Raw genomic sequence first — 12,677 nt, 5'->3', positions numbered from 1 at the left:
TGCTCCCGGTGTAAGCAGCCACGGCGAAACACACGCATACACACAGCCCCATCCCCCGGGGCGCCGTAAAGGGAGGAGAAACGACGGATCAGCGGCAGAAACCTTAAAATGTCCCGGCTCTGCCGCGGCTCGGTGGGATCCGTTCAGCAGCGGGGAACGACCGTGCGAGGAAGCCGCCGAGAATGAATCCCGGCGGGGGCAGCCCCGGGGCAGCGGAATTGTCTCTTCGGTCCTCTCTCGGGCCTGGGGAGCCTGCGGGGCGGGGGGGCTGCAGGGGCCGGGGTTTGGAAAGGGGGAGGACAAGCCGGGGGGCGGATGCGGTGCGCAGGCGCGCTGCTCCGCGCCCAGGTGTCCGCGGCTCCGCCACGGAGGCAGCTGCCGGCACCGCACGCCCCATGGCTCTGCTGGGGAGGATCGACTGGCAAGTACGTACCTCTGCACTTGTCCCGGCCCCCCCGCCCCGGGACCCCCACACACCCCGGGGAGCCATCCCGCCTGAGCAGGAACCCTCCGCAGCGGGGGGCGGTTCTGCCTCTCCCGGCTTTGGGCTGGGGGGGTCCTGCCCCTCCGGGCTGCGCAGCTGCGTGGGGTGAGGGGGTGGGGGACACCCCACTTTCCGCCCCTCCCCGCGGACTCGCTGTGGAAGTTACACGGAAAGTCTCCCGGGGCCGCGGGGCAGCAGCTCCCTTTGTAAAGCTCTGCAGGAGCCGAGGCGACAATCCGGACAGGTTACTGCAGCCTCATTAATGATACAGATATTTGCGTGTTTAAATAATTTTTAGAGGAAGAGGAATGTAACTAATTAGCATCCCCACGCTCGCTTTTAATTGCTGCCAAATAGGAAAACCACTGAATGTGACAGAGGCTCTGGCTGCCCTCCCGAGAGCGTGTTCACACCTGGAGGTGCTTTATGGTCCCCCATGGGAAACTGCATCCTGGTAAAAAGAGATGTGTGCGGGGGAACTAAACCCCCAGGAAGCAAGAAACCACTTCTCCTCGGAAGCAGGGGATGTCCCCAAAGTAAGGGCACAAATTTTTATTTTTTTAATAAGTAACTAAAGGTGCCACCTGTCAAGAGCCACCTCCCTGGCGGCTTCTCGGTTCCTGCACAGCTCTGACCCGTGTCTCAAGGGGAGTGTCCAGGGAGGTACCGTGTCCTGGCTGCCCGCGCCTGTCCTGTGCCCCGGAGTTCCCTGGAAAGTGACAGTCTCAGCGGGCGCGGGGGGACACGGCCGCCAGTGTGCTTCGCAGGTGGCTGCAGCCCGCTTCTCCGTCGGTTCGCGTGTAAACGGAGAGGATTGCGGAAAGCCCCGCTGCGGGGCGGGGGGGAGCGTCTCAAAAAGCGTTATCCCCCTCGCACCTCCCAGAAAAGGCCCGAGCCGGGGTGCCGGGCTGTTCGCCTTGGCGTTTATTCAAGACATCCCTCGACAGAAGCACCCGGGGCAGGAGCCTCCCTCGGCCCCGGGGGCGGCATCACCTGCGCGGCGGCGGCCGGGGCGCGGAGGAGCCGCTGCGGTGCGGACACCCCGCGGAGGCGGCGGGCAGAGCCCGGCCCGGCCTCGCCTCGCCCGGCTGTTCGATCCCCGCGGAGCCCGGACCCCTCTGCCGGTCCCTGGCAGCCGCCCCGGCTGCGAGCACAGACCGAGGAGCAAGTGGATGTACGGGAAAGTTTGTCGAAACTTCCCCCTATTTAGCCTCTTCTCTGCTTTCTCGGTTTGTTTTCTAGGAAGTAAAGTGCTTATTTTGGTGGCCTTGTTTAAGTAATTTCTTCTAAAACCCTCATCCTCTTCCACTCCTCTGTTTATAAACATACGTATACGTAACAAGAAACTGAATTAATTATCGTGATTTTGGCCACCAAAGGAAACAAAATGAAGGTGTTCAGAACAGGGACCGTTCTAAAGAATGAGAAAACCACGGTTGTCTCTCAGTGTGACATTTCTGAGCAGAAAGAAAAATGTGCTTCTGAAATTATGATAAAAATGACCAACGTAGCTGCAATACAGGGTCTTTTCGAAAGGAAGAAGAGCTGATCCCAAACCTGGGAAGCTCGACGGTTCTCTTCCTCGTTTCTTTTTAAATCCGTCTTGTCCCTTTAATACAAATGAACTTTAAGCTCCCCCTGTCTTTTATTATTTAGATCCCTAGTCTTAATGACGCCAGCAGCAGTGCAAGCACACTCGCTAGTAATCGTCGCGAACTGCATTTCAAAGAAACATCCCTGGAAGAAAAACACCGTTGTTTAAAAAAAATAAATAGAGACTCCACCAAAAATGATAATGCGGAGTCCCTGCTGATGATGGGCTTAATGCAACTGCTGCAAATCAGCACCTGCCTGCTAGATAAGGCAGATAACACCTCCAACAGTTACTTCCAGCACCCCCGTCCTCCTCAGTTTTATTTTTAGATCATTCATTTAGTCGGATGGAGTGTTTTTAATTTTTGTGTGTGAGGGGTTTTTTTTGTTGTTGCTGTTAAAACTAGTGTTCTCGTTATTTTCCTTCTCTGATCCTTAGGAAAAAAACGAGGGAAGTGTGAACTGTTTTAAATTTCGAGACGTGGGTCTATCTCGGGCCTTTAATAGCAGCTCTCAGGGCACTGATAGCCCAGATCTCCGCAGCCAGCACTGTCCAGGGTCATCTTTTGTCCCTGCCACAATAAACAAACACTTGCTCCTCTCATGTAAATGAGCAGTGACACGGATGCACCTTAAAACACTGCGAGAAGTCGTTGCTTTCGAGAACGATGATCATTTTGTCTGACACACATAACTGCCTAGATCAAATGGCTGCAGAAAGGTAGCAATTTGGCAGGGAAGTATTTTCTAAGTTTAGATGAAAGTGTGCTCCCGGCGTCCGAAAATGTCTGTCTCACCTCCCACCTGCTTCCCCAGGCCCGCGTTTGCGCGAAAAGATTAGACAGGCGGGATTTTCGTTAAAACAATAAAAATAATAATGATGCGAGGAACCAGTGGCACAACGCAAACAGCCCTGAATCGAGGACGCTGAATCAGTGCTGCTTTACCTACCAGAGATTCAACAAAACTGCAATAATCTTGTCGGATAATTAAGTAAATTATACCTTAAACACTGGTAGCTTACAAGTTGTAATCAGTAATTCAAACTCTTGACAATTATGCAAGTGGAGCTCAGGCTGGCGCTCGGAATTTCTTGCTTTTGCAACGAGGAGTTTTTCCGAGTTTGTTTCCCCCAAAAGTCGCCGGACCCGCCGAGCGTGGGCGCACCGGCACCGCGCCTTCCCACGCGGATTTTAGCAAAGTCCTTCCACGTGTGTGGGGAAGTGGGGACACCCGACACTGCTTCCCCCACCCCAAAAAGTCAAACACTTGTTGGGGAGGAGGTAGGTTTTGAGACAGCCTCGTTGCAGTGTGGGTGCGGGGGGATGTCCACGCGTGACCCCTTCCCGCGGGCCAGGACTGCCCCCCCGAGCTCTCGGGGGGTGCTGAGGGGAGAGGAGAGGGCTCGGCTCTGCACTGCCTCCCCACCCCTGCGCGGGCGCGGAGGGCAGCGCGGAAGGAGTGGCTTGGGGCTGCGCGCTCCCTCCTGAGTGGCTGGCAGCCGCGGCTTCCAAGCCATCCCTGGGGAGGAGTTATGATAATCCTATTGCCATTAAGGGCGTCTGAGCAGGGAAAAAAACCCGAGTGACCATTAGCGTGGAGGTTTAGTCCGTCATCTGCCTTCATGCCTGCCAACTGAGCTCCGTCCGGGGGGCAGCTCCTCTTCCCGAGCGCCGACGTGGATTTACCGCCCGTGGGGGGGGGCTGAGCTCTCGTCTGTTTTCGACACCACACACCTGGTTTGGACGCTGGACGCCATGTTGTGGAAACTAGCAGATAATGTCAAGTATGAAGAGGACTGCGAGGTGAGAAGTGCGGGGAGGGGTCGCGAGTGGGACAGGGGGGGTCCGGCGTGGGGCAGCGCGGAGCTCCACCGCTCCCCCCTCCCTCCCCGCTCGCTTCCAGCCGGCGCCCGGTTCTCCTGCCTCCCCGCCGTGTAGGATTTGTCCCTTCCTGAATGAAGATCCCCGGTTTGCCTTTTCTTTTTTAATTATTTTTTCCTTGGAGGTGCGAATTTTATTTTTTTTCCCCGAGTCTTTTGGACTCTTAAAGAAAACGGGGTGAAAGTCCCGGCTGGGAGAACTAAACCAACATCCCCTGCCCGCCCGACGAAGCATCGCCCCGATGAAGTGTCCTCCGGCAGAGGGGGCAGGAGAAGCAACAGCCGGGGCCGAGGGCAGAAGCGGGCAGCCCCCAGCCCACCGGAGCCCCGTGCCCCAGCCTGCCGGACGGGTCCGGGCTGCGAGGCCCCGCTCCGGGTGGGAGAGGAGCGGGCGGTGCGGAGGAGCCGCCCGGCAGGTACCAGCTGCTGCGGGCTGAGCCTGAGCCGGGCAGTGCCCTGAGCGGCCCTTCCCACGTTCCCATTCTCCGCGGGAGCGTCTCTCACACCCCGTGAGGTCCTCCCGGGTTTTGATCTCTCCGAAAGCGACTGTGTCCCCCGTTCCCCACCCTCGCGGCTCCATTGGTCGCGGTCCGCCCGCTTGCCTCCTACAGATTAGCTGCAGTCCCCGCTTCACGCTCCATTGGTACCCCATTCACCTCTTATTAACTAGCCCTGTTATTTTAATGACCGTGAAGCCAGAAGCTGCTAAATCCCTGGATCAGCCCACTGTAGGCATTTGAGCTTTGACTGCTGAGACTTGAAATGGGGGGAGATTCCAGCAGAGAAGGGACGGCTGGAGGGAGAAGCGCGTCCTTCCCTGCCGCTCCGGCAGCCGTGAGCTGTGGGTCCCGCACGGCTCCCGGGGCCGTGGGAGGGACTGCGTGCCAGGGGCCTCCGGGCTGCTGTGCCCAGGGCTCTTCTCTCCTAAAGCAGCCAGTCCGCAGCCCCCGGCATCGGAGTCTCTTCCCCAGCCGGGGCAGCGCGGCGGAAATCGGGCTGCGTCGCTGATTTGAATTTTTCTAATTTTAATGACCCTTTAAAGGATTTGCGCGAGAATGAGGGTTAGCGTGTTGTAGTTGTGATGAGGAGAGCAGTGAGAGCTGGTTTGTAATCTCTTCCCTGGGAGCGGGGCTGATTCCTTACGCGAAGTGCCTTAAAAAGAGAAGGCTACCCAGCCAGGAGCAGGGCGGCTCTCTCCTTTTCCCCGGTGCCAGCAAGTGCCGCCGCTCGGCGCGTCCCCCCGGGTCTGGGCTGTCGCCGCTGCCCCACAGCCCCCCGCTGACGGCCGCCTCCCTTCTCCCCCACCCCTCTGTCCTTTCCAGGACCGGCACGATGGGAGCAGCAACGGCAACCCGCGGCTCCCGCACCTCTCGGCGGTCAGTCAGCACCTGTACAGCTCAGCTCCGCCACTCTCTCACTCGGGCGCCTCCGACTTCCAGCCCCCCTACTTCCCTCCCCCGTACCAGCCGCTGCCTTACTCGCAGTCCAGCGACCCCTACTCTCACCTCGGGGACCCCTTCTCCATCAACCCGCTCCACCAGCCGCCGCCGCCGCCCCCCAGCCAGCAGCAGAGCGCCTGGCCCAACCGGCAGAGCCAGGACCCGGCCGCTCTCACTCCCCACGCCCGCCCCGGTCTCGTCCCCCACCTCTCGGCGCTGGAAAGCGGCTCCGCCGGCGGCCGCAGGGAAACGTACCGGCGCTCCGAGCTCCTCCTGCCCCACGGGCACGGGCTGGACGCCTCCGCGCTGGCCGATAACCTGGGTCTGCACGACATGGCCCACCAGATGGAGGAGGTGCAGGTAAGGTGGCCCCCGGACCCCCATTAGCCCCTCCGGGCCGCCCCGTCCATCGCGGGAGGCGGGCGGGACAGGCACTCCCCTGCTGCAGAGATGCCCGAGCGCTCTGCTGGGGTTCCAGGCACTGGCCCGTTCTGCACATCCCGCCTTTGCTTGCCCCATCCTCCACGAAACCCGCCTTTTCTTCCCTTCTGCCCTTAAAATCGGGACACGCAGGGTGGGGGTGGGTTTCCCAAAAGCCCCCCCGGCTCCGTTCCCTCAGCTTTTCGAGGTGCGAAACTTTCTCCCCTTTCTCTTTCCAGAATGTGGAAGATCAACACTTACTAATGCACGACCAGACAGTAATTAGAAAAGGTCAGTAAGGTGGCACTGCAGTTTACTTTCCCTTGTCAATAGTTTAAAGTTTAATGACGCACCGGTGAACTGACGCCTTATTATCTTTTTAAAAGACGGATCCTTTCGGATTGGAAGGGCGGAGGAGTTTTTATTACACTCTCTCTGTCGGTGGATTTTTCTAACGCCATCTGAGGGAAGGTGGCGGTGGGGACAAACCCCCGGGGCCATCCCGCTTCGGCTCCGAGCCCAGGAGGGGACACCTCGGGGACACTGGCCGTCCCCGCACGGAGTGTCCCTGCTCTCGTGTGCGGCTTTAATCGAAACCAGGACCTCGGACTGAATGTAATGTTGTCCTGGAATACCCGTGTGTAAAGGGACATGGTGCCGCTTTTTTGTTGTTATTACTAGTGCTGGAAGAGTTTGTTTTTTTGGTGTGCGTGATTTTTTTTTTTTTTAATTCAACTTTTTTCAAGACTTTAAAAGCGAATGAGTTCGCTGGCATAAGCCTGCTTGGCTTTATCTTAATCGAAATGGTTTTCTAGCCGAGGTTTTAAGGAAGGAGAAAGACGTATTGACTCAATTTACAGTAATTTAGTTTTTTTTTTTCCTGCTTTTGTTTTTAAACAAATTCGTGCTTAAAAAAAAATCAGTGGAAGTTTCCTCTGAAGACTTCAAACAAATACCTAACTGAGGAAAAGCAGAAGTGTTTGTCAGAGCTTTGATTGCTGCGTTTAGCTCATGGGAGAATAATTTCGCTGTCAGATGCACCACTGAAAAATCTTTCCCCCTCCGGGGAGCGGGGCCGAGCTCCGCTCTTTAACCCTTTCGGATCGGTGCTGTGAGCCAGCAGCACGTTAACACAGGGGGGTTAACGGCGCGGATTCGCAAGGGGATGGAAAAGCTGGATCTGTGGTTTGCTCCTTGCAAAGCCTTTCTTGTCCCTATTCACCTAAAGGTTGAAGCCATTAGCGAGAAACATTTTACTTTCAGTTCTCTTCTGGGCTGCATCCCTCTCTCTGTTGCACTGTCTGTTATGAATTTGTTAGGATTAAGTTCCAGAGGCGGTTTCTTAACTCCGCTTGTGTGAGGTGGAAGATGAGCCCCAGCAGGAGCTGGAAGGCTTCTCCCTGCCCCGGCTCAGAAAGAGTTTTTGACAGTAGCTGAAAGATGATAATTTGAAGCCTGTAGTTGTATCGGGCTTTTTATAAGCACAGATTTGCTAAATTGCAGCATGCTGCTTCACGGATGTGGGGTTTGTGCGTTTTAAAAAAACTATTCTTAGTTGAGTTCAGCGGCTTCTTGAAATGTAGTGGGACAAAACGTCGCTGTTCAGGAATAGCTGTGGGGACCTTTTGGTTGCAGCCGAGCCTTGTGCTGCAGGGAGATGCTGGGGACACGGGGGTCAGTGGCGTGAGCATTTAACACAAAACGAAATCCCCTCTCCTGATCTTTTTTTGGAGAAAGGAAATACGCTTGCCACTTCCTATTTATTTTTCCCTTTTATAAAATAACCTGGTTTCCCTCTTCCTCCCGCAGGTCCCATTTCCTTAACGAAAAACAGTGCTCTGAGCCTCCCCTGCCAAAAGGATGGATTAATTGGAGTGGTCATAAACCCCAATGAAGTATTTTGTTCGGTTCCGGGGAGACTTTCCCTCCTGAGCTCCACGTCGAAATACAAAGTGACAGTAGCAGAGGTTCAGAGGCGGCTCTCGCCCCCCGAGTGTCTCAACGCCTCTTTGCTAGGAGGAGTGCTCAGAAGGTAGGCAGACTGCAACTCCCTTACAACCATCCCCATCGCGTCCATTGTTCGTGATTTTTCTTGCGCTTCTGCGTGTGTGTGAGCAGCCAGATTAGCATAACAAGCTAAAAAAAAGCCTTTTAGCGAATTTCTGATTTTTAAGAAGCCGAACAACACTGAATCCTAATAGCTTTGGAAATAAAACTTCTTTGCACTTCTGCTGCTTCTCGGGAAGTGCTATTAACAGCTCTGACAGCAATTCTTGTTCTCTGTTTAAAGTTGGATTTTTGTCTCAAAAAACTGTTCTTGGAGCTTTCTTATTCCTGACAAACAGGCTCCCCGTGGAATGATTTCTTGGATTAAATCTCATGGTCTTGACTAATCGTTACAAGGACACTTTATATGTCCTTTTTTGCGTACACTTAACTTGCTTGTGATCATTCTACAGTTGTTGGTTTCAATAGTGCGGTTTGAAATGTTTTAATTTTGACCTGCTGTGTTTCACCCTGGCTGGTTTATACTAAAGCATTTAAAAAGTAGGTCACTTGAAAAGACAGCCTGTTTTTTTAATCTTCCCCCCAGTAGAACTCTATTGAATGTCAGGAACGGGAATTTCTCATCTTTAAAAAGAAGTGTTCCCTGAAGATCAATAAAGCCTTTTTCCCCCCCCCCCTCCTTAATTACAGAGCCAAATCTAAAAATGGTGGCAGGTCATTAAGGGAAAAACTGGATAAAATTGGCTTGAATCTTCCTGCTGGTAGAAGGAAAGCTGCAAATGTGACGCTATTGACATCTTTGGTGGAAGGTCAGTCTTGAATGTGTCTTTAAAAAAAATAAACTTTTTTTCCCCTTGTGTATAGCTTTTACCTTTAGGCAAAGCATGTAAAAGCTAGAAAGTCAATGTATGTAATAGGGAGCTTTTTGCCTATTTGAAAGTGCACATGGTGGGGACATTGCAGCAAGTAACAGCTGTGCTGCCTTTGAGGGGCTCCTCTCCCCTTCTCCCTTCAAATCTGATCACGAAGCCCTTGGCCCCAGAGCCGTATCTGCACAAACCCAGCTCCTCCTCCTCCTCTTCCTCACCCTGCACTGCAGGGATGCTGGCAGGGATGCAGTAACTCCTGCACCCCGAGGTGTCCGAAGTGTCAGTTTGTCCACTCTGTGTTTCTGGAGGGGGCTGAGTTGTTTCGGGTTTTGTAATGGTGTGTGCGGGGACAGGCAGGGAAGGCAAAAGGAGTGAAACTCATCCCTTCAGTGGCTTTGGTTCCCTACTGGGAAACTTTAAAAGTCCGGGGCAGCTGACTCCAGTGCCTGGCCCTACCTCAGCGCTATCCTCGAAAGCTTTTCTAATAAACAAGCATATAAAGTGAGATTTATAGCTTTTGACTTCCTGATAGGAAACTGGAGCCCCTTTAATCTGTAACATGTTGGACCCTCTATCAGTTAAGCTGACTTGAAGGGTGTATATATATATATATGTACGTGTGTGGTTATGTTTTGTGTTCCTGTTTAAAACAGCTCCTGGTAGTGGTACAACTTAGTAGGAATAGAAGCAGCAATTGAAAAGTGAAAAATGATCTAACAATACCATACTGCTAGTTCACTTCTACATCAGCTCCCATTATAGCAGCTTCCATTTAAAACCATTCTTGGGAAGCCAGGTTTAAGAGACCGTGTACGTGTGCACATGCGCACATGTATGTTACAGGTAACACGCTGTTCATGCCAATCCATTTTTTTAAGCCTGATGAAATTGCCTTAATTTTTTAAAAAAAGTGGCTTAGTTATACACCTTGACAATTTTATTTTCTATGTGAAAATGCTTATTAGAAAGTATTTAGAAAATATATCAAACTGATAAACCCTTTATTATATAAGTAGAATTTAGTTGCCTGGTTTTAAAAAAATCAATGGACAGTTTGATCTAGACAGAATTCTAGTATTTGCACAGTTAATCTGGATAAAGACACAGGTTTTTCTTTCCAGTATAAAGGCAAGATATTTCTTTTTGTAGCAGTAGGGTTTTTTTCCTCCTTTGATACAAACTTACAAAGAAACACTGATCTATTAATTAGAAAATAATGAGTAGTATGGTGGTAAAATAGTGTCCCTTTCTAAAATACACTTCAAAAATTCACTTTGCTTAATTTCCCTGATCCCCTTATAATAAATAGATGTAACTACACTTCATAAGCATTCCCTTTTACCCACACCAGGTGAAGCTGTACATCTTGCTCGGGACTTTGGTTACGTTTGCGAGACAGAGTTTCCTTCCAAAGCAGTGGCCGAATATTTAACTAGACCACACATGGGCCGCAATGAAATGGCAAACAGGAAGAATATGCTTCTTGCTGCAAAGTAAGTTTTGGGCTTGGATTTTGTTTTTTAACATATCCTTTTAAAAGATGCTTTTGTCTGACCACGAGTATCTGTGACTGTACAGTTTGGTACATTTTCATGTGTAATTTTAATTAGGGAGATGAAGCAATTATTTTTATTTGGTTTTGGTTTGAATTCAACTATGGCAGAAGTTATTTTTAGTCTGAACCAATAATAATAACAGCAACCCTGGATGGTAGTTCTGAAGCAGTTTGCACCAGTTCTGTTCTCTCTTGCTTTTAACTGTAGTAAAAACTTCAGAAAAAGTCCTCTGCCAGGATAACTATATATCTCTAAGAAAAAGATGCCCCTGGATCTGGTGAGGTTGGGGACCTGGAGGGCAGGTGTGGCTTGGGACTGGGAACCAGTGTGGGACTGGGAACCAGCATGGGACTGGGAGCAGGAGATGGTTCACCCGCCTCTGAGAGGCATCTCCACGGGGACTCACTGGGGGTGTCCTGGGTGCCGGGGAGGCTCCGCTGCCATGTCCTGGTCTCTGCTTGTGGCAGCAGCAGCACAGGGCTGTCCCCCACGGGACACTGGGCCTCCAGAGCTATGGATAGTCTGTTTTCACTGTTAAAGCTGAATATTTTTATAGTTCAGTGAAAGCCAACCTTTGGTAGATGTGAAAAATACTCGTACTTAATTAAATCCCTGTTGCAAACCTTGATGAACAGGGGAGAAGGGGTAAAGGAGAAGCTTTGTTATGGCTGTTCTGCGGACACTTGTACCTGTAAATAAACCAGGTACTGAATGGGCCTCTGGTAGGAAATACCTGTGGTGAGGCACGCTTATCTTAAACCAGTGGCTGGAGTGCTTGCTGTCCCCTTGCCCCCCAGCCTTCCCGGGCTGAGGTTTGACAAAGCCTTCAGTTTGTGATCTCTTCTGCTCTGAGATGTTTTCTGGTTTGGGTTGGTGTCATTCTTCGCTTTTGATGGTATCCTCGCTCTGCAGAGGACCTGAGAAAAGCCTGCTTAAACTGCTGACAAAAGTCGCCCCGACTCCAGGCTCAGATCAGGCACGAGAAACGCACTCCTGTTGCTGAATTAATCCAGCCTTCCCGAAAGAGAGACCTTCTTTTACAAGAATATAGCTCTTAGAAATTTAGAAATATAGTCTCTTTCCTATAGCTTGAACTTTATGTTTTTTACTGTGTTCTGGTCCTTCTGCTTTTCAGTATTACCATTGTTGGTATTGTTATCAACACCGATAACAATCTTCTGGAAGATGTTTGTGACTGAGAAATTCTGTTAGTGATGATTCTGTTAAGATTGCTCAGCTCCTGTGAAATCCCGTCAAGGGGACAGATTTGCAAGCAGCAAACAACATATGCTTGAGCGTTATTAACCGTTCATGTTTTGCCAGGCATATGTGTCAGCGTTTGCAGGATCAGGGCCTGGGTCTCCCTTAAAGAGGGCATATACATATAATACACACAACTAAACTGAATCTCCTGTTCAGCCGCTTTAGTCTTTCTAAATCACTTAACCGCAGCTCTGGAAGTTCTCGCAGAAACTAGCCCTAAATTCCCACTTCTGCCTTGAAATCTAGAGCAAAAGATGCAGAGCCAGCCAGACACCAGAGATGGAGAGATGATTTTGCAGAGTGTGCATGTGTTTTTGTGACACAGATATAACAGAAGCTTCACCAAAAACTGCTGCTAATAAATAGGCTTTCATGTCAGGCAGTACTGCTGCTGAAGTAGTGAATTTCTGAAAATCCTAATGCCCACATAACTGCCAAATCTTTGATGCGGAATTCCTCCATTATTTTTATTTATTTATTTTGCTTTTGCATAAATTCCCACCACAGTGTAAAGTGTGATCGCTTTGTGTCTCGCAGGCAGATTTGCAAGGAATTCACGGACCTCCTCACTCAGGACAGAACTCCTCTTGGAAACACGAGACCCAGTCCCATCTTGGACCCTGGCATCCAGGGCTGCTTGACTCATTTTAGCCTGATCACACATGGCTTTGGGAGTGCTGCCATCTGCGCTGCCATGACATCCGTCCAGAACTACCTAAATGAAGCATTAAAAATAGCAGACAAAACGTACATGAACGCTGGCGACCAGAGCCCTGCAGAAACCAACAAAACCATTGATAAAATGGATAAGCACAGGAAGTAAAAGGAGAGAAACCAGACTTTGAACTCTTCCTCCTAAACACAGACTGGGATCTTCTTGCCAGGGGGAACATAGAGATTTGAGGTTGTTTTTTTTGTTTGTTTGGGGTTTTTTGTCTTTTCTTTTTTTTTTTTTTTTTTTAAGAAAGGAGGGGAAAAAAGGAAAAAAAAAAAATCATCTTATTCAGGATCTTCACTCCCCCTGGATCCATGAGACAAGTCTTTCTAAAAGCTGCAGTATCCCTGATCTGTGGAAGGAATTACCAGAAGATAAGTACCTGGTACAAGTGTATTGAAATCTTTGCTGTAAAAGTGGTGCTATAAAGGGGGTTTGATGGAAACATA

At 50.8% G+C, this 12,677-nt stretch overlaps 1 protein-coding gene across 2 annotated transcripts; it reads left to right on the top strand.

Moving 5' to 3' along the window:
* Positions 1-395: 395 nt before the first annotated feature.
* Positions 396-12,411, top strand: TFAP2C (transcription factor AP-2 gamma). Of its 2 annotated transcripts, none has more exons than XM_065645710.1 (7): positions 396-425; positions 5,282-5,758; positions 6,058-6,109; positions 7,628-7,850; positions 8,516-8,634; positions 10,046-10,187; positions 12,051-12,411. In XM_065645710.1, the coding sequence occupies exons 1-7, from the start codon at positions 396-398 to the stop codon at positions 12,334-12,336; spliced, it is 1,329 nt and encodes a 442-aa protein (XP_065501782.1). In that variant the 3' UTR covers positions 12,337-12,411. The 2 variants fall into 2 exon arrangements, with proteins under 2 accessions (XP_065501782.1, XP_065501781.1); XM_065645709.1 differs by lacking the exon at positions 396-425 and adding an exon at positions 3,687-3,882.
* Positions 12,412-12,677: the final 266 nt, after the last annotated feature.

Source organism: Caloenas nicobarica, chromosome 15, assembly GCF_036013445.1.
Source record: "Caloenas nicobarica isolate bCalNic1 chromosome 15, bCalNic1.hap1, whole genome shotgun sequence".
Classification (NCBI taxonomy): domain Eukaryota; kingdom Metazoa; phylum Chordata; class Aves; order Columbiformes; family Columbidae; genus Caloenas; species Caloenas nicobarica.
The sequence above is the reverse complement of the archived record's forward strand: the minus strand, read 5'-3'. Positions and strand labels throughout refer to the sequence as shown.